This window comes from Malurus melanocephalus, unplaced genomic scaffold, assembly GCF_030028575.1.
Source record: "Malurus melanocephalus ecotype Western Australia unplaced genomic scaffold, MMel_1.1 scaffold_84, whole genome shotgun sequence".
In the NCBI taxonomy this organism is placed as follows: Eukaryota; Metazoa; Chordata; class Aves; order Passeriformes; family Maluridae; genus Malurus; species Malurus melanocephalus.
In genome coordinates, this window is record NW_026623316.1 from 997,326 (window position 1) to 1,019,367 (window position 22,042).

Below are 22,042 nucleotides of genomic sequence, written 5' to 3' on the forward strand. Positions count from 1 at the left end.
AGAAGGATCTTGTCCTTGAATGAGAAGTACATTTGAGGATCCATAGTATTTGAAACTATCGTCAGTGTGTAGCAACTAGACAGACTTTAAATGCTTAATAAAATCTGCACAAAATCACCAAAGCCCACTCTTTTAAGGTATACGTAGGAAATACATAGCTTTTGAACATCCTGCGGCCAGTAATTTGTTTCAGAGGAGACATTTGATCAAGGATTTCTGGTAATTTTGTGCCAAGCTGGGAGTTTATATATGGAATAGAAGGGAATTTGTCTGTGTGAAGAATAACTTGGCTTTATTCAGATAGCTATTTGAAGGAGATAAAAATACTTCACAGCCCTTACCAGCATGAAGTGGTGCCCTACCTTTCCATGAGACAATTTCTCTTAGGGATAAAATTACTGTGTACTTCTTCTCCAGTTCATTTTCAGGAAGGGAAAGTAAGATTCCAGAAAATATAGATTCTCATTGGAAGGTTAATGAAGACAAAATCTGCATCTGTGAAAATTGTGTAATTTTCTGTGTTTGCTGGATATGTCAGTTGGTAATTATTTTGGGGTTTCCCTAAATTCAGAAAAACATGTTGAAGTGTTCTTTAAGTTATTTGGGTACAGAAAGTGTAGTCACACGGAGTCATAATTACTCTAATACRGCCATCTGTAATCTGGGGAGCGACTCATATTCTTGATTGTATTGGTCTTTTCATGGTAGTGCTTAATTATTGAAGGGGCAGAAGTTAGTTATTGTACAATGAATACTTGAAACTCTTGTGGATGAAGCAACTCTGCTCTTAATGTGAGTAGAAAGGCCAAATGAAGCCAATTTCTTTAAACTTCAGATAAAGGTAGGAGAACCCCATTCTTGCCTTTCATACATCTACTCATGTCAGAATTGTCATTTGTTCTAGATTTAAAWTGAGTTTTATAGGGCCAAACTCCTTTGTAATCTAAACCATCAACAAATAATTCTGCATTGGATCAATTTTAATTAATTTCTTACTGCAAGAACAATAAACATTTGGTCCTAGAATTTTATTAGCCTAAATCCTAGAGTTTTTCCAGTAGTTAAAAAAAACTCCAAACTTCTGCATGTATAGTCTGTTTTTTGTGGTGATGGCTCTAGARGAGTCCCAGCAACTTTCACTCATCACTGAGACAGTGGTGCAGGACGAAGTCCTTTCCCAGACCTGGGTTCACCCCTAGGAAGTTTGGTGTTTTCCTTCTCACACTCACCGAATCACCCATCASTGGATCTCAGGGCAGAATTTTATCTGTCGTAGAGAAATCCCTTTTCTTGTATAAGTTAACCTTATAAATCAACAGTTACATGAAACAGTGCTTGTAATACAAACARTAAGTCTTTGCATCCTTAATTAAAGGTATCAATGAAAATGTTGTTTGATTTTTACTTTGTCTATATTATTCTTAAGACAATAGTATGGCATACAGCCCATGCTTATAAAATTGGYATGCAACTTCATTTTTGTGAACCAGAATCATTAACTTCAAGATTCATTGTTTTCTTCAAGTGGAAATGCTTTCTTTCACTCATTACTGAATGAATCCAATCATTTTAGTACGATTACATGCTCTGGGTTTCAAATTTATTTTTGCTAAACTTTAGGGACTGACAGTTCAAACTAGGTGGATTATCTTCGTATATATGTCACTTCTCATCTCTGTATCTAATCATGTTTTCTTTTGCAGCTAATACTATGTCTTCTGATCCAAAAATAAAATGTTTCTATTGCTAGAGCATTGCTAAACTTTCTTTAGGAAGTTGGATGCTCACTAAAGAGTGAATGTCCATTGTTTAAACTGTGTTGTGTTTACTTCATTGTTTATGCTAAAAAAAGATAATTTCTGGGGATAGCCTGCTGAATGAATCTCTAGTTTTTTATTGACATCAACCTGTTAAAATTGAGATAATTGTCTTTAGTTTGTGAGCTAAATAACAGGTTTCTTACTAGTTTAGCTAGCTTCAGTTGATCTCTTCAACAGAGGAAACCATGTGTCCTAAAGCTTTGTTGTATATTTATTTTATGGTTGTATTACCATTTAAGCAACATACCCTCTCAGTCTCATTAAAAAGTAGTACAATAGGATCCATATACATCAACACAGCCTTKCCTCCAGGTGATGCTTAAAATCTTTTTGTCTTCCAGCTCATCCACTGCTATTTTTTTTTTTCAATTTTTGATGTCCTTTGAATAATAGCAATATAATCTTTGCGTTTCATGTTTGTCAGGCTCATCTTGAAGATTGCCATAGAAAAGATTTCCATGGGAAAGGATATTTGACTACTATTTCTTCATTACTCCAAAGTGATCAGTGAAGAACTTGAATGGATTCTAAATAACAATCCCTGTCCCCCAAATGAAAAAAACCACCTACAAAGTCCTTTCCCATAGTGTATTTTTGAGGTCATTGTGAATTAAAATGTTCTATCCTATTTCCCAGAGAACTCTCTTACATTGCCAACAGCCCACATCTCATTAAAAGAAGCTCCACAAAACCCAGCAAAACACCACCGCAAAACACCACCACAAAACACCTCAATTTGAAATAATACAGATTAGAAGTTTCACCTTTCATAGATAGGAGTCTCTGTAAAGGAAYAATTGCCTCAATAAGACACTATTACTTTGGTTAGTTTTTTAAACAGAGAAAAGGCTAATTTTTCATCAACACAACTGGTAGAAATTAATGTGAAAGAGAGGAATTGCTGTCCCTTATCAAAGACTTAATGGAACTTTCTAGTRTCTTTTGAGTTGTACCSTAGTGTTACCCACAGGTGGACCATCTGTTGCGCACTTGTAACATTCCTGTATGCTTTGCCCCCATCTTAACAGAGTTCTGCCTTACATGAAATCCATTGCATTGCACAGGACATTTGTCAGGAGCAGAATTCCTGGAGTAGTGATTGTCTGCGTGTTCGCCCTRCTGCATAAAGAACACGGGATTCGTGCCAGCAACTGGACCTCATATTTCTTTCACTTACTGAAACCTGTCCGGCATAGAACTCTGCACCTTACTCCTGCTTTCTTCTTAACCTATGGGGTCGTGTCAGAATAGAGTATGGTCTKCAAGGGGGATGTTGTAGGGTTGGCAGAGTAATTGAAATACAACCAAATTGTTTGGAGGGCCCTCCCTGGGAAAAGTGGAACAGAGGACAGTGAGAATGGAGAAGTGAACACAAGCAAGAGAAGTTTTGGCAAGGGAATTAAAAACATGGAAATGAGTGAAGGAGAAATGACTGAAAGAGCCTTATATGTCTGGCAGATGTCTGATGAAGTGAGGGGCTAAATGTAGCCTGTGCCCTGATTTACCATCCTTTTTTTTTGGTATTTTCATACTCATTTCCTAATACATGTTTACTAAGTGTTCAAATGAGAAGATAAGGGTAGAAAATAGTAGTAAGTACATTGTTCAAAATAGTAGTAAGTACATTTATGTGAAAATTAAAGATTGTTCTTCAGATGCTATATATTTATGACAATATTATGTGTTGATCAGATCAGAGCCAGGTTGGCTTTGTTGACTTTACTGGGTTAAAAAAAATCAAACATTTTTTTCATTTACCTTCCTGCTCCATTTCTCTTGTTGCCAAAGTATAGTGATTTTGTTTTGTGACATACCGTTAATATTTTGTTTATCTTTCTTGAGTCAGGGAGAAAGTAAAATTTAGAATTAAATACTGTGTGTTAGTACAATAAATAGTAAAATGTATAGTGTTTATTTCAACAGCAATACAGAATGAAGTCACGTGGAAATGTAAAAATCTATTTTCTGCTAGTAAAAAATAGTGAGTTCAAAGACTTACTATTCTCTATTGCCTTCAGTTTTCCCAAGAATGGTGGATTTAATTAAAAAACTATGTGAAATGTACTTTGAGAACTTCAGATACCATGTGTTTACTTGTTACTTTTCTTTAAYCTTTTGTGAACTTTTTGAAGGACTGCCACTTCTTTACTGCAGATGAAAAACTGTAGCTTTGCCAGGCACTGTGTTCTGTGAAAGTTCATATGTCAGCTAGACTTGTTCTGTGAAAGCTCRCGTCAGCTAGACTTGATAGCAGGCTGTATGTGCATTCTGCTTTTTTGTTCAAACAATAGTGCTTCTGAGCCTTCTTCAATCTGCCTTTGGCTTACTCAGAAATCCATAATACATCCCTGAAGAAAACACCATCTTCTCCATGATTTTATAGAGAAAAAAATAATTCTCTTGAAGCTTTGGTAAATTATTTCAAGTTCACAAATAATAGATTAAAAATGTTGGAAGTAAATGCAGTTTTAACTGTTGAAAGTATTTTAGAATAAGAACAATTTTTTTGCAGCAATATGATTTGCTTGAAGTGCTGTTTGAAGCAGTCTGTCTCTGCTTTTTTTCTGTGTTCTTAAGGCAGTCCAAAAYACACAAGAACTCCCCTACATGTTCAGCTTGATTTCAAGTACTGTATGCCTAGCAATTATTTTTATGTAATTTGGAGGCTACTTTTTTAAATATAGTGTAAAATTGAAGTTTCTGATAATATTTGCATCTTGTTTCAGAGCAAAGTAGAAGAGATGATTTGGAAGCCTTGGGCCATATGTTTATGTATTTTCTCAGAGGAAGTCTTCCATGGCAAGGTTTAAAGGTAGTGGATTTTGCTATCTTTCTCTGTCCTATTTTCAGATCATCAGCTTTTATTGACATGTTTGGGGTTTTTTTGAATGTGTGCCTGCAAACTGTATAACTTGTTTGTCTTGCATCATAGGCTGATACATTAAAAGAACGTTACCAAAAAATTGGAGACACTAAACGAGCAACTCCTGTAGAGGTGTTGTGCGAAAACTTCCCAGGTAATGTCTGCTGTTAATAAAAATGTTGTGTATTAATTTATAAAATGAAACTGGTTTAGGTAATTGCTTAATGTCTGGCTGTAGAACTACAATATGTGTAACAGGTCACAGAATCACAGAATGTGTCCGCTTAGAAGTGGGTGATACGGTCTAACCTCCCTGCTCAAGGAAGGCCATYCCAGAGCACATGGCACAGGATTGTGTTCAGGTGCTTCTTGAATATTTACAGTGAAGGAGATTCCACAGCATCTCTGGGCAATYTTTCCAGGACTCAGTCACCTGCACACGAAAGGAGTTCTTTCTCGTGTTCAGATGGAACTTCTGTCCATCAGTGCCTGCCCTTGCCTCTTATCCCATTGCTGGGCACCAAGAAGAGCCTGGCTCCATCCTGTTGACAACAACCCTTTAGATTTTTATACATATTAATCAGGTCCCTTCTCAGTCACCTCTTTTTGAGGCTGTACAAGCCCAGATGCCACAGCSTTTCCTCRTAAGAGAGATGATTCAGTCCCTTGACCAACTTAGTAGCTCTTTGCTGGACCCACTACAGGAGCTCCATGTCTCTCTTGTCCACCATGGGGACAGCCACTGAGTAGAGGGATGTGATCAGCTCCCTCCACCTGCTCTTCATAACGCACCCCAGAATTCCATTGGCMTTCTTGGATCCCAGGGCATGTTGCTGGCTCATGAAGAGGTTGTCCACCAGAACACCCAGGTCTTCCTCTGCAAAGCTGGTTTCCAGCAGGTTGGCCCCCAGTCTGTGGTGCTGCACAGGGTTATTCTTTCCCAGGTGCAGGACCCTGCATTTGCCTTTGCTCAGTTTCAGGAGGTTCCTCTCTGCCCATCTCTCCAGCCCGTCCAGGTCCTTCTGAAGGGCTGCACAGCCCTCTGGGCTATCGGCCACTGCTCCCAGCTTTGTGCTGTCAGTGAAATTGCTGAGGAGGCCTCTGCCCTTCACCMGAGTCATTGATGGATCAGTTAAATAATACTTGGCCCAGATGGAAGAATTATCCTTTGATGCAGCAGTAAGCTAATGCTGTTGTTCTTCAGTATAGATTCTTCTAAAGTATACATGAAAAAAATACTATATGTATGCTTACCTTGTTCAATTAGTCTGCACTTGTATCTTCATATATAAGTTTTTGCAAACCTTTTCAGCTCAAATCTGGTATCATGCCCCTGTTAAAAACAAGCTGCATTAGAAACAGATTGAACTAAAATTTGAAATAACTTGAAAGTTTCAGGTGCCACTTCTAGTTGTCTGTAAGTGCAAGGAGGATCAATGAGGTGTTGGATAATAGGACTGAAGCAAACACAACTTTTAGAAAGGTTGTGTTAAAGTCCTTGGAACAGGGGACATGTATGACATGGACATGGTTTTGCCAAAACATAAGTGAACACCTTTAAAGGTAACCAAAATATCATTGATAATGATGTTTTAGATTTGGCAAAATGGATTTGCTGAGAGTAGCTCATGACAAACTAATTTTATTTCCCCTAATGAAAGGACATTCTGTCCACAGTAGGCTTTATGTTGTATACGCCTTTCTTTACCTTTCATTAGTCTTGTCTCTGTAAATTGATTGGAAAGAAAGAAGAAAGTAGAGGCATTTTCTCCCCACTTTTCTGCTCACTGTGCAACATTGAATAGAAGATCCCAACAGGTGATGGGAAGAAAAAATTAGTTGTGTGTCACTTGGTGTGTTTGGAATGTGGTAGTATATCTCAGAATATGATAACATCTCAAAGAACATTATTATGGTTAAGTAACTTCTCTTTCAGAGGTAATTCACAGATTCATGGTGARGAACTGTTCTGCTTTAATGGGAGAGGTAGAAGTTGCTTTAAAATGAAAGGTGGTGGGGTTTTTTTTTGAGTTCCATTAAAATAGGTAAGGGCAAATATGTATATTTTCTATTTATATAGAGGAAATGGCTACTTACCTACGTTATGTGAGAAGGTTAGATTTTTTTGAAAAGCCAGACTATGACTACTTAAGAAAGATCTTCACAGACTTGCTTGATCGGAAAGGCTATATGTTTGATTATGAATACGACTGGATTGGCAAACAGTTGGTGAGTACTGTTCAGCTGTTAGTAATKTAATGGATTTTTCTGTGATCAGTTTTGACTTTAAGAAGATATGTGCACTTTAAGGCTGTTGTAAGGGCTGTGAACAGCTCCTATGACAAGCCCATCTGCAGATGCATGTTCTAACATTTTCTTTCCACTTGATTGTTATTCAGTCTCTTTCCTGATGTACTCAAAACATCAAAGTAATCTCTGCTCAATTTGAAATGAGGTTGTAGAATTCAGATTGTTTTTTGAGTTGAAGGACTGTAAARTTTTGCAGGTGATTGTCATTATTGCATGGTTTTTTTTTTTCCCCAGTAAATACTTTTTTCARTGTTTGGCATTAAAAATTACTTTAGGCCTTTCATCAGATTTCATCAGAATATCCTAACTTCTAACCGCAGAAAGTATCAGCCTGAAGTCTTCAGAAAATTAATGAATAATAATTAGAATTGCTATGTCATTAAATTCTGTAAGTCTTGGTTTGCTGTTTTTTCTCATTGAAATTAGTAAATATCTAGTGAGGCTTCTGCTTTAATGTGATAATTTTGTGATATATGAARCCATCAGATTTAAAGATTATTTTCTTTTACAAATCAGTAATTTATGGTGAGACTTAGAAATTTATTTTTTTTACCAGTTGCTACATATTATTTATATTTGTAGCCTACTCCAGTGGGTTCAGTACATTCAGATCCTGCAATGTCTTCAAACAGAGAAGCGTATCAGCACAGAGATCGAGTGCAACAATCCAAAAACCAGGTAAACTGCTCGAGTGAGACTATCAACATTACTATGTCTTTTGTCTAATGATTTGTGCAATGTTTTTATTAGAACTTGAAAATAAAATTGACTGTAGGTTTTCTTTGTTTTTGCTTTAAGTAGATCTTTGTTAACGTCTACTAGTAGACTTTACAGTAAAAATACATAAATATCTCCTAAAAGCTTGCTTGTTTCAATCTATGATGCAGCGTAGTGAATCAGGAGTGAATTTTCTCCCTACTCACACTTCTTTWCTCATTGTCTCTTCTCCATACACTGTATCCTCTCTTTGAGTTCTAACAAACATGTGTATAACATTTGAACTTTTTTTTTAAACCAGGCTAATAACTAAGGTAGTAAAAATGTTAAGAATTCAGAGCTGTGCCCATATGCCTAAGCAAAATAGCAGCATTTTGTTAGTGTGCTTTTTCTGCGTAAGAATTTTGACATTTAGCTACTTCTCTCTATGAAAATGTATGTGAAGGCATGTGTAAGTATGTTGATAATGTGGAAGTGCAGTCTATATGGGTGTTGAGTGTGTAGTGCTTCTGTGCTTTTAAAAACTAGTATATAATAATTAATGCAAAAAATTTTTATTTTCTTTGTTTTTTTCTTCTTTTGCATAAATCCTAATACATTCAAAAATAATAGTCAACAGACCATAGGGCAGCTTGGGACTCACAGCAAACCAGTACACATCATTTGAGAGCTCACCTGGCATCTGACAGACTTGGTGGCTCAGTACAGGTATTTTCTGCTTCTTTTCTTGACTTAAAGCAGTCATTTCACATTGCATAATACTACTTTCCTGTAATGTATCACTTGATTCATGTTTTCATAGTAAGATTGATTTCCASTAATGTTCAGAATGCTGTTATTATTTCTTCACAGTTTTCAAACCGAAATTAAAACAGGTGCTGAAACTATGGAACTTTTTGTTTGGAACTTTTCTTGCATGCTTCTTAGTATAAGTCTTAAAACAGTTGACTGTCTTTTCTGCTGAATATGTACTTACATAGTGCAAGTGACTGGAATTTTGACTTTTAATGTGTTAGTTGAATTGGAAACTAAAAACCACTATTTACTGAATTCGGTGTGGTCCAGGTGACCACACCGAATTTGTTACGTTTTGTTACTTAAGAAAGATTCAAGTTAAAATGGTATTTAGTTGTTTGCTTAAACTTWACTCCTTTTAATTCAAGTAATAATTGACTAGAAGAATGTTCCCAGGAACCTCACATATATCAGTGAAAAAATGAGTAGAAATGAATAGTTTTTCCTTTATTATTTATTTCATCTTTCTTCAAARAACTTTTTTTCTGGTTTGTTTTCTATTTTTAAAATCAATTTTCGAAATTTTTGGTGTCCCTCTCTTTGAATATATTTAGGTGTGAAGTAGTTGGAGTAACACATAAGGAATTAATACTGAAAGACTCAAAATACCAATGCAAAGTCTAATGAGATTTTGAACTATGAGTCCAAATAAAATGTTTCATTGTGAAGTCTTATCGGGGCATGGGGTGTGTGTGGAAACTGTTCACTGCATTTTTGGTTATGGCAATCTTAAGTTGTATATGTTTCTTCTGAAGTTTTTGTTTGGAAAAATGTTGTCAAGACCTGAAGAAAGAATGAAAAGTTGAGGGTACAGAAACCAGTGCTGCAGTCCTGTCAGTGTGTTAACATTCTTTAAATTTTGTTGCTTTAGAAGCAGTGGTCATGTGTCACGTAACAAAATCTAGTAGATAATAATTATTACTGTGTGTCAAGGAAAGTTTAAAAGTTGTTTTGTGCTTCCCATTAACAAATGTTTAAAAAACTTTATATATTTAACTTGAATTACAACATTTCTTTGTGTAATATAGGTAATCATTTATCTTTTGGGAACAGCAGAGTCATATGGAATCAAAAATGGATTTGAAGTATCTTTCAAAATTTCTTTTTCAATTTTTTAGATTAGAAAAATACATTGARTTTGTTAAATTACAGTTACTATAACTTTCAAAGTGTCAAGAAATTGCCTTCCACTGTAAAATATGCTAAATACCTTTTGGGGATGGAAATAGCACAACACTAGTATTCCTTACTGTTAATATAGTGTTGTTTCTTTTTCCTCAAAGGATRCAGGCAGTCTGCATTCAGATGATTTAGATCAGTTGAGGCTAAGCAATTCCCACGTGAATAAAGCACTGTGCAGAACTGCAGCCGTGGTCTATGTCACGTGTTGTACAGCAGGGTGTTTTCATATTGAGTTGCCTTTTGTTGTGGAGTGGTCATGTGTCCTGATTAAGGGCACTTTTAGAATCACATAATATCTTCAGTTGTGCAGTCAAATAGCCCCTTGTTGCAAGAATACTAACTGAATCATCCCATTTTTTAAACTGGTTCATTAGCTAGCTACTTTAGTTGGATTCCTAATTGCTTTCAAGGTGACAAGTTCTAAAAATTTTCCCACAGAAAATTGCTCAAAGGAAAAGTTGAATCTGCAGTGTGAAATGAAAGTGTATTTCTTTTTTCTTTAAGGTTAATAAGCTCATCTTTAAGATCAGTTTTATCAATTTTTCTGCAAGACACAAAAATCTGTCAGATTATTTTTAAATGTTAGTAGAATGATTTTTAGGTCACTGCTATTAGTTGTCTTCAGTACTACTGCTGATGTCATCTCTGAGATTCTTTTTTAAGAGATTACTAAAATGTGCTAGTGATTATTTTCTAGGACATATGAACGTCAACTGGACTGAATGTTCGTGTATATGTTTGTTGCYATACATTTGTATGCTCTTAGTGATGATAAGTACAAGTGAGAACTACAGAGGTTCAAACTGATTTGCTCATTAACATATATTGTTCTGGTTGTGGTATTAATTTAATTTATCCCAGATCGTAGGCTTTTGTTCAAAAGATCCTAATGTGCTTAGACATGTCTAATTTTACTTGGTAGCATCAGCTAGAGTTCAAATAATACTAGGAAATTGAGTCTTAAAAGGAAGACATCCCTTCTTCCATTTACCTCAGTCCATCTTTCAAATTTGTGTAGAGTTACTAATGATCAACTAATACTTCCCAGCAATTCATTCAACAACTTCTTTTGTGCTTTTGTTTTTAAAAGTTCACCTCAGTTCTCAAAATGTCAGTTGTACCACCCTGAATTATTCCTTCTCTGCATGAGCTGCAATCTTGTTTTGCACTCATAAAGACTATTAATCTGTTCCATTACTTTTTTTTTCCATCATTTACTAACTGATCTCTCTCCTCTTAACTTTTTTCTTTTTGTTTTCCCATTGGGAAATTCTTTAAAAGGAGGTTAGATAGAAAGATTGCATTAAAGAGTTCTGAGTAAACTACTTAGGAACTTCTTGAAAGGTTTTTATTTGATGTAAGTATTACATCTTATTTGATGTAAGTAGTTCCAAGTCGCAAGATTCCTCTTCTTCAAGAAGTCAACATAGTGATTGTCAAGAGTTAGATTAAACAAATCAGTTTTCCTAAGCTTTTGTAGACTAAAAAGGTATTGTGATTAATTTTCTTTTTTTGTCTTAACTGAAAACTTTTTGAAGGTAAAATAAAGAATTGTGTAGTGTCACTAATGAATTGCTCAGATATGTAGACTGGCTTTATTTTTTGAGTGGAGAATTCAGTTACTGAGATTCTTAATGGAATGATTGGGGGAATTTTTGCAATTCTGTAATGGGATTATYGTAATAAAAATCAGCAAAATTTTTTTTGAGCATTGCAAGTTAAAGATTAGTTTACATACTAATGCAGAACAAAGTATGGAGCCTGAAGATTTACTGTTGCCATTTAGGGAATTGCTATTCAGGCTTAACTTTGTCTTGTTATAAATGGCCCTTATCAAGCTTCCAGTGGACCATGTATCTAAGAAATCAGTTTCACAATTACGTTTTCATTGATGGGTAGTGGGTGTAATTTTTGTTTCTTTACCTTATGGCATAGGGGGTAGCAAGAAACAGCCAATGTGATGCATATGCTTCTTTACATAGATGTTCCTTTAAAGAACAAATTAAATTTAAAGGAGCTAAATTTAAACCGGGGCAACATTATTATTAAAAATGTTTTAAGTAGTTTTGGGTTTTCATTTTAGTGATTATTCTCCCACTTGAAAATAGGTGAGTATCTTAAGTTAGTCTCTTGACTATTGTGATATTTCTAATTTGAAACTTTTAAAACTTTTGTTTTTCTGAAATGTAATTCTGTGACTATTCAGGGAAAATTGTTCATCTGCATTTAGTTAACAGAATTTTAAAGTGCAAAACTTAACTTCAATATCCTGATTTTTTCACTATACTTGTATTCAAGTCTTTTAAGAGATGAATTGTGTCTCCCATTTTCATCAGGCTATTGATTTCATCAGGGAAATGATTCCAACTTGAATCACAAGTGGAGAAATTAAGTTTCTCTTAGAATATTCTTAGTTTTATATATCACTGTTTCTTTCTCTCAAAGTTTTAGCTTTTCATGTGGATCTACTGTGATAAAATCTTCATTGTGCCTTATTTGTGATACATTCTGGCTACAGAATTTGGTGTAACACTTCTTCCCTGCATATGCTGCCTTCTAGGTGACTTATTCTTGCTCAATTCTACTATATTCCCTTATCTTCCTGCCTTCCTTGTGTCGATTTTTTAGCTGGTTGCCATGTACTTGGAAAGAAAAGTGTAATAGTTGGTCTAACTTAGACCCCACTACTCCAGAATCAAGAGTGTACAAGTGTTAACACTGCATTATCAGTCTTTTGTTAAAGGCTCTTTTAGGTCAGATTGCCAAGTACTTTACTGGTGTTGTACGGAATTAAATTCATACAGCTGTAGCCTTACTGACTGGAATTGAAGCAAGCATTCCTCCTGTCTCTTGTATTCCTTTGTATGAGCCTTTGTTAGTTTTTCTTTAACAGTAAGTACTTGTCACTGTTGTAGGTGAATTAGTTCTTGTCTCTGTCTTAGTGAAGAGCTCCTAGAGCTGCTTTCAGCAGTAGTAGATTGGAGTGAAACTCAGGGCATTGGTGATTCTGGAGAAGCAGGACTGATGCTGTTTTTTCAATTTATACTGTGTACCCTTTGGTTCACTTACACTTTCAGTGGTCATAACTCTTTCTAGGAAAAATAACTTCATGTTCCTCCCATCTAAAGTAAGTCATGCAACAGACAGTTACACTTAATAGTATTTGTGTATTTGGTGGATGTGTGTGGGTGTCTGTGTGTGTGGGAAGGACTATGGTATCTTTCTCCTTGCTATCCATCTAAGAGACAGAGATTATCTATTATTGACCAGAGCAAGGCAGGACAAGCTTTTGCTTTCTGGTGTGAAGTTTTCAACAAAGTGCTTCAAATTCTCTTTTAACAGTCAAACTAATAAACTGTTTAGGACAAAAGCTGTCTTGAAAAGAGATTTCTCCAGCTAATTGAAACCACTCTCTAAAAAACCACAGTAAGTTTGAAGTAATTTGTAGAATAAGCTGCAGTAAGCTTTGTTCTTTGTTACCAGATAGTAGTGCATTGACCCCAGCAGAAGATGATTTTGGCTTCTTTAAAGATGAAGTCTTGTAAGATTATACAACACATACATAATACAATGTCATTAATGTAGGAAGGACTTTTAGATACTTACTTTCATATTTTTCAATTCAAATGAAGATGTACATAGTGAGCTTGATCTTCGTTTTTGAATGTGGTGTCAGAACATTCAACTAACAAKAAGATAGTTGTCAATCATTGAACAGGTGCTCCGGGAAAGAACTGTGAAGGTTAATGTCATATGAAAGCTCTGCAGATGCTGCAGTTGGGCAGTGTGTTTGATAGTTGTGTCAGTCATACATTTTTTCTTTTGTTTTTAGGAAAAGCGAAAAAAATAGGAGTTCTTGCAAATGCCGCTGAAAACTGTGACCTGTTCTTTACAGCAGTCAGAAATACTGAGTTGTCTTGTGTTTGCTTCCCATCCAGAAAGGGACATATACCTGTCATATACCTGTTATTTCTTGGTGTACTCTATCTACTCTTACTATATAAATTGAGGACAAAGGCTTCTGTTTCTCATCAACCTCTGTTACTCAATATTGAGCATGGGTCTGAGGGTCTTTTCTAAAAAGTTCTTTTTAGGTCTGGATTATGGCGCAGAAATCCTTTATTAGGACTGCAGGCAGGATTGACTACAATATTAATTGGGTGGGTTCTTGTATAAGGATTAGCATAGGCTGTAGTTGTGATTAGTTACAGTTATGGACAGGAAGTTGCTTGTAAACATGGCCCCACCAGTGGTCCCTTCCATTTGCCATTCCATAGAAGCTACTCCATGCTTCTATGCTTCCTTTGGAACCAAACTCATTCGGTGAGCAAGTTGAGCAAAATTTTTTCCCTTTACATTTTTATGACTGTTCATGTCTTATTCAGCAAATGCCTCTGATGCACTTTTCCGTTCTGCTTATCACTTTTACAGCTAGGTATTTCACAAGCAGCTGTGAAATGATCTTCACAGTAAGACACCTGGTGAGGTGGTTGGGATCATATTATAACCCCTCGCAGTAAATATGGACGATGATGGCTCAGAGTATTCTGTTATTCTGTAAAATTCTATAAACACTAACCTGGGATGTTTGATTCAGGATGTCTGCCCTACTGTTGTAATATTTGTTAAAGTACAGTTCCTGCTTATTTTACTGAATGTGAAGTGTTTCTATTATGCCCAGTGATAAGAAACTAAGCTTAAGCCGCCTTGTTGGAACCACTTATCATTGCAGGAATAAAGTCCAATCTCCATAATTCCTTCAGTTATATTGACTAAAATTTAAGTAGTTAGATTCCTAGTATCTCAGGCATCTTTTGTTTTCTTACAAGCCTGCAGGGTTTTTTTGGCAGTGGTTCCTATTTTAGTGGAATTTGAAAAATAAGGAAACTCAGCCTGCTGTGGGCCTATGGCATGGGAAACGCCTTAAGTGCAGCAAACTTCTGAAGCTCTGTACTTTGTTGCAATAAGAACTACAAAACAAACCTCAGGARGCTAGGCTTTTAGCTCTGGTTATAAATAGATCAGACATAACTGCTGTATAAGAGGAGAGCTTGGAAGAGTGAGGCAAATAGTGTTATGGTGATGACTTTCCTTCCCTTTCCTTTCATCTACCTTAATCTCTGACCATCAGACAGCAGCTGGTAAAAATCTTCAATTACAGACTACAGTTGGTCTCTTTGGTTGATTAATTTTTTACAGATGTTTTCTGCAAATTCTTTTTTGTATTGTTTGTCCAGAATATTTTTGTGCTTGCTGCCTTGCGGAGCACTTGCTGCTACTTAGTAGCTAGTAGAGTTCTCAACAGGGTGAGTCAGTCCTTTAATGGGTCAATTAGCACTGTCAGCAGCTCTGGTCAGATAGGCACTTGTCTACAGCCAGTTAATCATCTTCTGTCAGATTCTGTGGGGTKAATAAGGGAGGGGCCTCTGGAACGGCTCCATTTGTCATGCAGGAAAGCTGACAGGATCCGAGAGAGACAATATGGGGTTCCACTTAGTTTAAAGTCAAAACAAACATTCCCAGAGAACCACAGCTTTCATGATGACTTGAACAATTTATATAGGAATTTGAGAATAAACTAATAGGAATAGAAGATAAATCTAATTATTGGCAGTAGGTGTTTTTCTGTTCTAAAAATCAGACACCATCTATTCTCCTAGGTCTAGAAAATTGTCTTAGTTTTCTGCTTTTCTGATGAGTACTCTTTGAGATACAACGAAATCAGGCCTTCATATTCACTCTGAATAGAAAGCGTGAAACTAAGGAGCATAAATTCACTGAAGGAGGAAAGAGAGCTTTAGACCAACTGAATTGGTATCAGAAGAGTGCTTAATGTCTTCCCTTAAGGCTCTGAAGAGATGTGGGGAAGATAAGCAAACCTGATCCACAGAATTGCTGTGCTTTGTTCGTTCCTCTCACCTTGAGTCTGTCATGTAGGTGTCACAAGGCACAGGGATGCCATAATAAAACCTGTTACTGGAAAAATACTGTTACTGGAATTAAAGTAACTATAGAAAAAATAAAAATTACTCTTTTTTAAGATGTGTTGTAACCTTAGGAACTAACAAATGTGTGTCTGGCACTAGCATAATTTCAGGTTTTGGTTGTGATTTCAGGTAGTAAGCTCAACAAATGGAGAATTGAACACAGATGACCCAACTGCAGGCCGTTCAAATGCACCCATCACAGCTCCTGCAGAAGTAGAAGTAATGGATGAAACAAAGTATGTCCTTCTTTTTATGTTCTTTAAATACTTTGTGCTTGGCTGCTTCAATATTTTTCTCATATAGTTTAAAAAAAATATTGTTTGAATTGAATAGYTGTTGGTGAGGGGAAAAACTGAAGTGCTATACTTAATTTTATCTTTAAATTTTTAAATAGTAGATTTCCTATAGTTTGTACTTTTTTCGGCTCAGCCTTCAGTGACATGTCTTGCTATGCTGGCTAGAGAAGTGCATGCATTTTTGATATTTCGACTCATTTTGACATATTTATTTTTAAATAGTGTTCTGACTACCAAAAGCTGTGTGTGAAAGATGTAAAATTCTTCCTCTATATGGTATTCTGATTCTCTTTTTTCCCTTACTCTCTTTCTGTATAGCTGCCAGAAAGTGTTGAACATGTGGTGAGTTATACAGCAAAGGCAGGCAGAAATAGCCCCAGGAGCTTTGTTCTTTTTATTGGGTTTAAAACTAATTTCAGAGAATTTAAAAGTAAAATATCTGTTTGGAAATGACAAAATCCATTTTAATTCAATGAAACAATTAACTTTTTACAAAAAGCCACCTTCAGGGGCTATTCTGCTTGCTTCAAATCCTGCTTRCTTTTAAATTATGTAGTCTGTGATGTACTTTATGTCAACCTTTTTAATTGATACTGGAATATTTTTCATTGCATTCTATTCTGTTTGAAAGGGAAAACATTCTTTTCAAATACTGTAGCATTCAGCTAGTGTATTAACACCTAGAAAATAACTCACATGAATAAGTAGTAAATGCTAGCAAATATTTGAACTTTTCCAGATATCTCTGTAAACAAACTATTTACCAGAGTTTTAGTCTTTGACAACTTTCTAACTAATTACTAAAAAATAACTTCAGGATTCCTTAATGTTACAGTGTAATGAAAAGAAAAAATATTAAGGTCTGTTAACATGGGATGGACAACTAGTGTTTATATATTTGAGTAGTAGACTTGCAAAATAGTACAGAAAAATATTCTTAATAGCTAAAGGCGGTATGAATTCCAACATGCTTTGTTTTATAATTGTGCTTGAAATAAGATTTTGCAGGGGTATGTACCTAGTTTATCATAAAATAGAGGCACTCAAGTTTGAAAGATTCCTTAGTAGCCGAACAATCCAGTAGGCCTTCCTTTAATAGCAACAAGTTTTCTAGGACCCATTTTCCTAACTTTTAGGAAAAGAGAAACTTCTCAAAGTGCAATTTTTTCTTGAAGTGATTGTTCTGCAGGTTCTGGTTTTGGTAGGTAAGATTAATTTGCATGTGTAATTAATTTTCAGTGGAGGTGTCTGTTGTGCCACATTTTTGCACTGGCTAGACAGCTGCCTTCTTTGTAGAGTACTGTATTATTTTCTGTCCAGAATACAGGTTTCGTATATATATATTTGAAACAAAAATAAAGCCCAAAGAGCAAGGATACTGATAGGCTGCTCATAAATAAATTCCCTCTCCCCTCTCATCAAATAAGCAAAGTGATAACCTCCCATATGCTTAGCCCATGTACATATAGAAAAAAAGATAAAATTTCTTGCAATTTGAGTAGTGCTTAGCCCATTTAAACCTATCTTTAGTTACCTACTTTACTTGGTTATCTGCAAAAAATTAAGAGAATTCTTAGGAGCCAAGATGCTCACTGCTTTAGAAGTTTGCTTTTTTTGATGAATAGATAATGGACAAATATGCTATCCTTGACCTTTTTAGCCTAGTCTTAACTGGTTTTGTAACAGACAAAATAATTAGTCTCAGGGACCTACTCTTTAGATCAATTTTCTTTTTTTTGAGTACGAAGCACTCAAATTAGTGTTTTAGCACTGTCTGTTTAAGCTCAATTTCTTCAATCACTGTACATTTTTTGGGGACATAGAAGTTGTTTTATGTTTTGGCAGTAATTAACATACATGCATGCCCACTCACACAAACATCCTCCCCGGTTTTACTATTAAACATCAATGCAAAGGTACACATATTTTTTCAGAAACAGCACTTTAGAAGATTTARGTAATTTTACATTTTAACATGATAATTAGGAGCTTAATATCAAAAGGGGTTGTGAGACATTCAAAGATTTATTTATTGATTTTACATTGTGGAATAGTACAGAATGTGATTACTAGTATCCTTCATGTCTATGACATGGATATTTTTGGTTTTAAGGGAACATTGTTTTCTCAAAAGACTCTCACTTTTCGCCTCTTTCACAATCTTTTCTTCACCTCAAAGTATGAATAAAGCTAACTTCACCTGCTCATATCTTCTAACATWTCCTCATACTCTGAGGCAGTAAACTTGAATGTTTTTTAGAAACACTTCATTCTTTGTTCTATGTGTTTTCTTAAGTTTGGAAACTTAACATGACTATATTTTAAAAGGTTTAAAAGTGGGTGCCCCTCATGTGGGATTGCCTCCACTATGTACAGTTTCAACTATTTACAGAAGTGCAATTAACTGGATGTTAGAGCTTCAGCTACCATTTTGGTGAAATGCTGTAAATCAGAAAGCATTTTTTTTTCAGTAAGAATTTTATTGGTTTGGGACATTCAACCAATATTTAATGAAACATTTTATTGTTCGGTAAACAYTTATGGACTCACATGCAGTAGATACGCTAAATCTTACACCATGTCATTTTCATGGTGGCTGTACAGCTAGCATGGCTTAGCAGTGGRTGTTGTGTTTTGGGCATTATGGTGGTTTTATTTTGTATGTGAGTGTTGGGGGATGAGGGGGTTGRTGGTTATTTTTGTTGGTTTGGTTTTTAGAAAAGTAGCTTTTTGCCCTATTTCAGTTGTTACTGAAGTTGTAAAGCAAGGAGGAAACTGACCCTATCACATGCTGCCCTGACACTTGGGGATCTACAGATCTATCTGTATTATTCTACAGATGGTCTTTCATTTATCGCTGAGCAATTAACCTGTCTTTACTGTTTCCTATTCCATCCGTTGTTTCTAAAACGTGTGTGATTTGGATAACCAAAAGGCTGTCCTGTGGGAAGGCAGAGAAGGGCAAACAGGAAATGATTGTATAATCTGTCCTTTTTGCATCTTGCATCTTTTTTGCCACTTTACTTGCTACTAATCCTGCAGTAAAGTGCCTTCCACATGCTTGATGACAAATACTAAAACAACTAAACACAAATGACAGATTACATTGCTTTAGCRTGTTGGCCCAAGGGACTGCTCAAATGGTAGAGAGAGGTGTATGTAACAGGAAAAAAGGTATGATAATGTTTTAAGAAGGACAAGAAGTGTTGGAAGCTAAAATTCTGAGATTGCTACCTTAGATAATATCTCAAAGATCACGTTAGATTGTACAGGAAAAGTGCAGTGTTTTTTGAGTTTTATAGATTGCTATTATACTGCCTGCTCCAGAAATGCTACTTAAACTACAGATGAAGGTTGGCAGTTATTAAATGCTTTATTTAAATAAAAACATCTTTTCCCAGAATTAGAAATTTTTAAACCTTACCTATCCTTCTGTACTTTGAATGCATAGTATATATTGAATAGCATAGYAAATTTGTGGTTTAATAGTTCTTAATAATGCACACATCTATAGCTATAAATACGGCTCCAAGCAATGTAATATCTATATTGTATGTAAGTGACAATATCACCCTCTAGTGACAGTATTCTTAAGAACAAGACTGCATTTCTGTTATGGTTTATAGTCGCTGAGAGTTCATGCATTATGGATCTCTAATTCTGGGTTAGGTTTCTTTCATAAAATTTGTTAGGCRATGCAGTCTGATCTGCTGATATATCAGTTTGATACATTTTAAAATTACATTTACTTGGCCTTGAAAGATTTCATAAGTCTAGCACTTCTAGGCTTAAAAAATACACAGTGTTTCAGTTCAGTGCTTCAGTTCAAATTTCCAACACAGTCCAGTGGTTTATAATTCATCATGGAATTTGCATTTCAGTACTTTTTAGATATTAATATATTAATAAGGGATTTGTTTTCCCACACCAAATACAGGTTTTCAGCATTTAGTGATTTTCCCTGATTTGAAATACAGTTGAATAATATTTTTATGTTTAAATAAAAAACAAAGAAAACARCTATTAATAGAAATTATACTCATTGTAGTAGTATTATGCAAACTCCAGAAGACTAGAGGATTWGAAAAGCAGTGATTAATGTTGGTTAAAAATAGAACACTTGAATTCACCATTGCATGTGAATTTTTCTCTGGTTGACAGAGAAGTAGCAAACTCAGTAGGTTATGTAGAAGATTTCTGCAGGACAGTATCAGGTTTGCAGCAACGATGAGTTAAAATTTTCTCATAAGGAAAGCAAGAAAACCTAAAGAGTTGCAAAGAGGATTCAAGTAGTCCTAAACATTTAGTAAGTCTAATCTACTTGGGTTGTGCTCCATATAATCAAAACTTATTTAAAGAGTAAAGAGTTAAAATTCTAGATTGCTCTTCTAGAATATAAGTTTCTGCTTTTCAGTCTGCTGCATTTCCATCTTCCTACAGTTACTTATATAACATATGGGTTCTGTATATGTTATAGTACAAATCAAGACAAAATTTTTCAGTGGGMTTTCCCTAAAGCTTCCTAATCTCAAACAAGTAAAAGTTATTTAGCATCACAGTTGAGGGTTTCCTCATCTACAGGATCATGGATGATTCATGTTGAAAGGGAGGAGCACTGCAAAATTCTTTGCTTTGATATGTGACATATACATATATCTAATATACTTGGGGTGAAAGAAGAATTAAACTAAATTGGAGCTCATACATCTACAAGTAAATTCAAAGCTTAAGTGATCGTTAATGAGGTTATAGGCAGATGCTAAAAAAATGGTTAGCGATTATGGGGAGATTTCAGTTRTAGTCAGTGGCTACTACCCTTCAAAACCAATTATGTCTCTTCTTTAAGAAGTACTTTAAATTTAGTAAATACAGTATGATACTTCTACTAGCTGTAAAAATACTCACCTATGTAGTTTCCCCTACTGAATTTTAATTTTGGCCTTCCTCTTCATCAATAACCAATGTTTTCTTCTGCTGAAAGTTATGTAACTCTCAGAGCAGTTCTGGTCTGCCTCTGCCCAGTGCTACTTTTTCAGTGACTGACCGACAGGGTGCCTTGGATATTTTGGAAAGGTAACTTCTGTCTCCCCTTACTTTGGATGTTGTTCTCAYCCCCTGTAGAACCTTATTTTTAGACCCCTTTTCCCCCTGATTTTAAATGCTTTCCCCATTTCCCATATTGCAAACTAAATCATCTAGATTCCTTTTGAATTTTAGTGATATAAAATGCTTGGTGAACTTAAGGATTTATTGATCAAGGCTATTCATGCAGTACATTTGTATTTTCACTACTTTACTTCATAGTTTAAGACTCTTCAGTGGATAGCATTGCAAGTGAGAATTCAATAACAAAACCACAGAACTGAATGGGATAAGCTGTATTAAAGTGGACAGCTTGCATGTTCAGTTTTGATCACACATTGTGAACACTTTAGTGTGAAACTTTATTTTTAAAGGTGGTGTTCAGGACATGGGAGTTGCTTAAAATAAGCCTAATATTACATTTAAATGAATTAATTTTCTTTGTATTATTTGTTGCTTTCCTCTCTGGTTTATTTTCAAAAGTACATTCTGGACTTGTGCAGTCCTCCTGTATATTATCTATATCTAACTCCCTCCAACTCTTTTTCCATTTTGTAGTGTTCTTTCAGGTATTTTCAGATTGTTTCCRTTTGCTAAGTGAAATTCACAGCATTTGTCAGTTTAAGTTTCTTAATTCTTGTAGTATGCAATCAAGCAGAAGAGAGAATATCGGAGTTCTTTATACTTAAGCTGTGATTTTTCACTGTAGTAGTATTATTACAGCACTGTGATCAGAACATTTTCTTCTAAAATATCTTGGGAAATAGCCTTGGAGAAAGTTTTTCCAAGTTCAGGTTAACAAAGCAAGCTCAGATTGTTTTCTTGTTTTAGCAATAATGGTCTCTTAAGTGTCACAGTTTARGTGACACAGGCCTTAGCACAAGCATCTATTTGGCATATTGCCAGTTGGTATGAACAAGTATTCAGATAATGGAATCTTTTTTATTCTTGCAAATCCATATTTAAGTCAGCCTATAATACATATGTTTT

The 22,042-nt window shown here is 35.2% G+C and overlaps 1 protein-coding gene across 5 annotated transcripts in view; it reads left to right on the forward strand.

Moving 5' to 3' along the window:
* CSNK1G3 (casein kinase 1 gamma 3) overlaps positions 1–22,042 on the forward strand; it is a 73,951-nt gene that overhangs the window by 49,389 nt on the left and 2,520 nt on the right. For 2 of the 5 annotated variants that reach the window (XM_057367760.1, XM_057367761.1), the window contains exons 8-15: positions 4,547–4,632; positions 4,753–4,837; positions 6,764–6,912; positions 7,576–7,671; positions 8,323–8,418; positions 15,804–15,910; positions 16,289–16,312; positions 20,952–21,043. In XM_057367760.1, the coding sequence (XP_057223743.1) occupies positions 4,547–4,632; positions 4,753–4,837; positions 6,764–6,912; positions 7,576–7,671; positions 8,323–8,418; positions 15,804–15,910; positions 16,289–16,312; positions 20,952–21,009 (701 nt within the window). In that variant the 3' untranslated portion in view covers positions 21,010–21,043. The remainder of the gene's footprint in view (positions 1–4,546; positions 4,633–4,752; positions 4,838–6,763; positions 6,913–7,575; positions 7,672–8,322; positions 8,419–15,803; positions 15,911–16,288; positions 16,313–20,951; positions 21,044–22,042) is intronic. The other 3 variants (XM_057367763.1, XM_057367762.1, XM_057367764.1) reach the window with 3 other exon arrangements.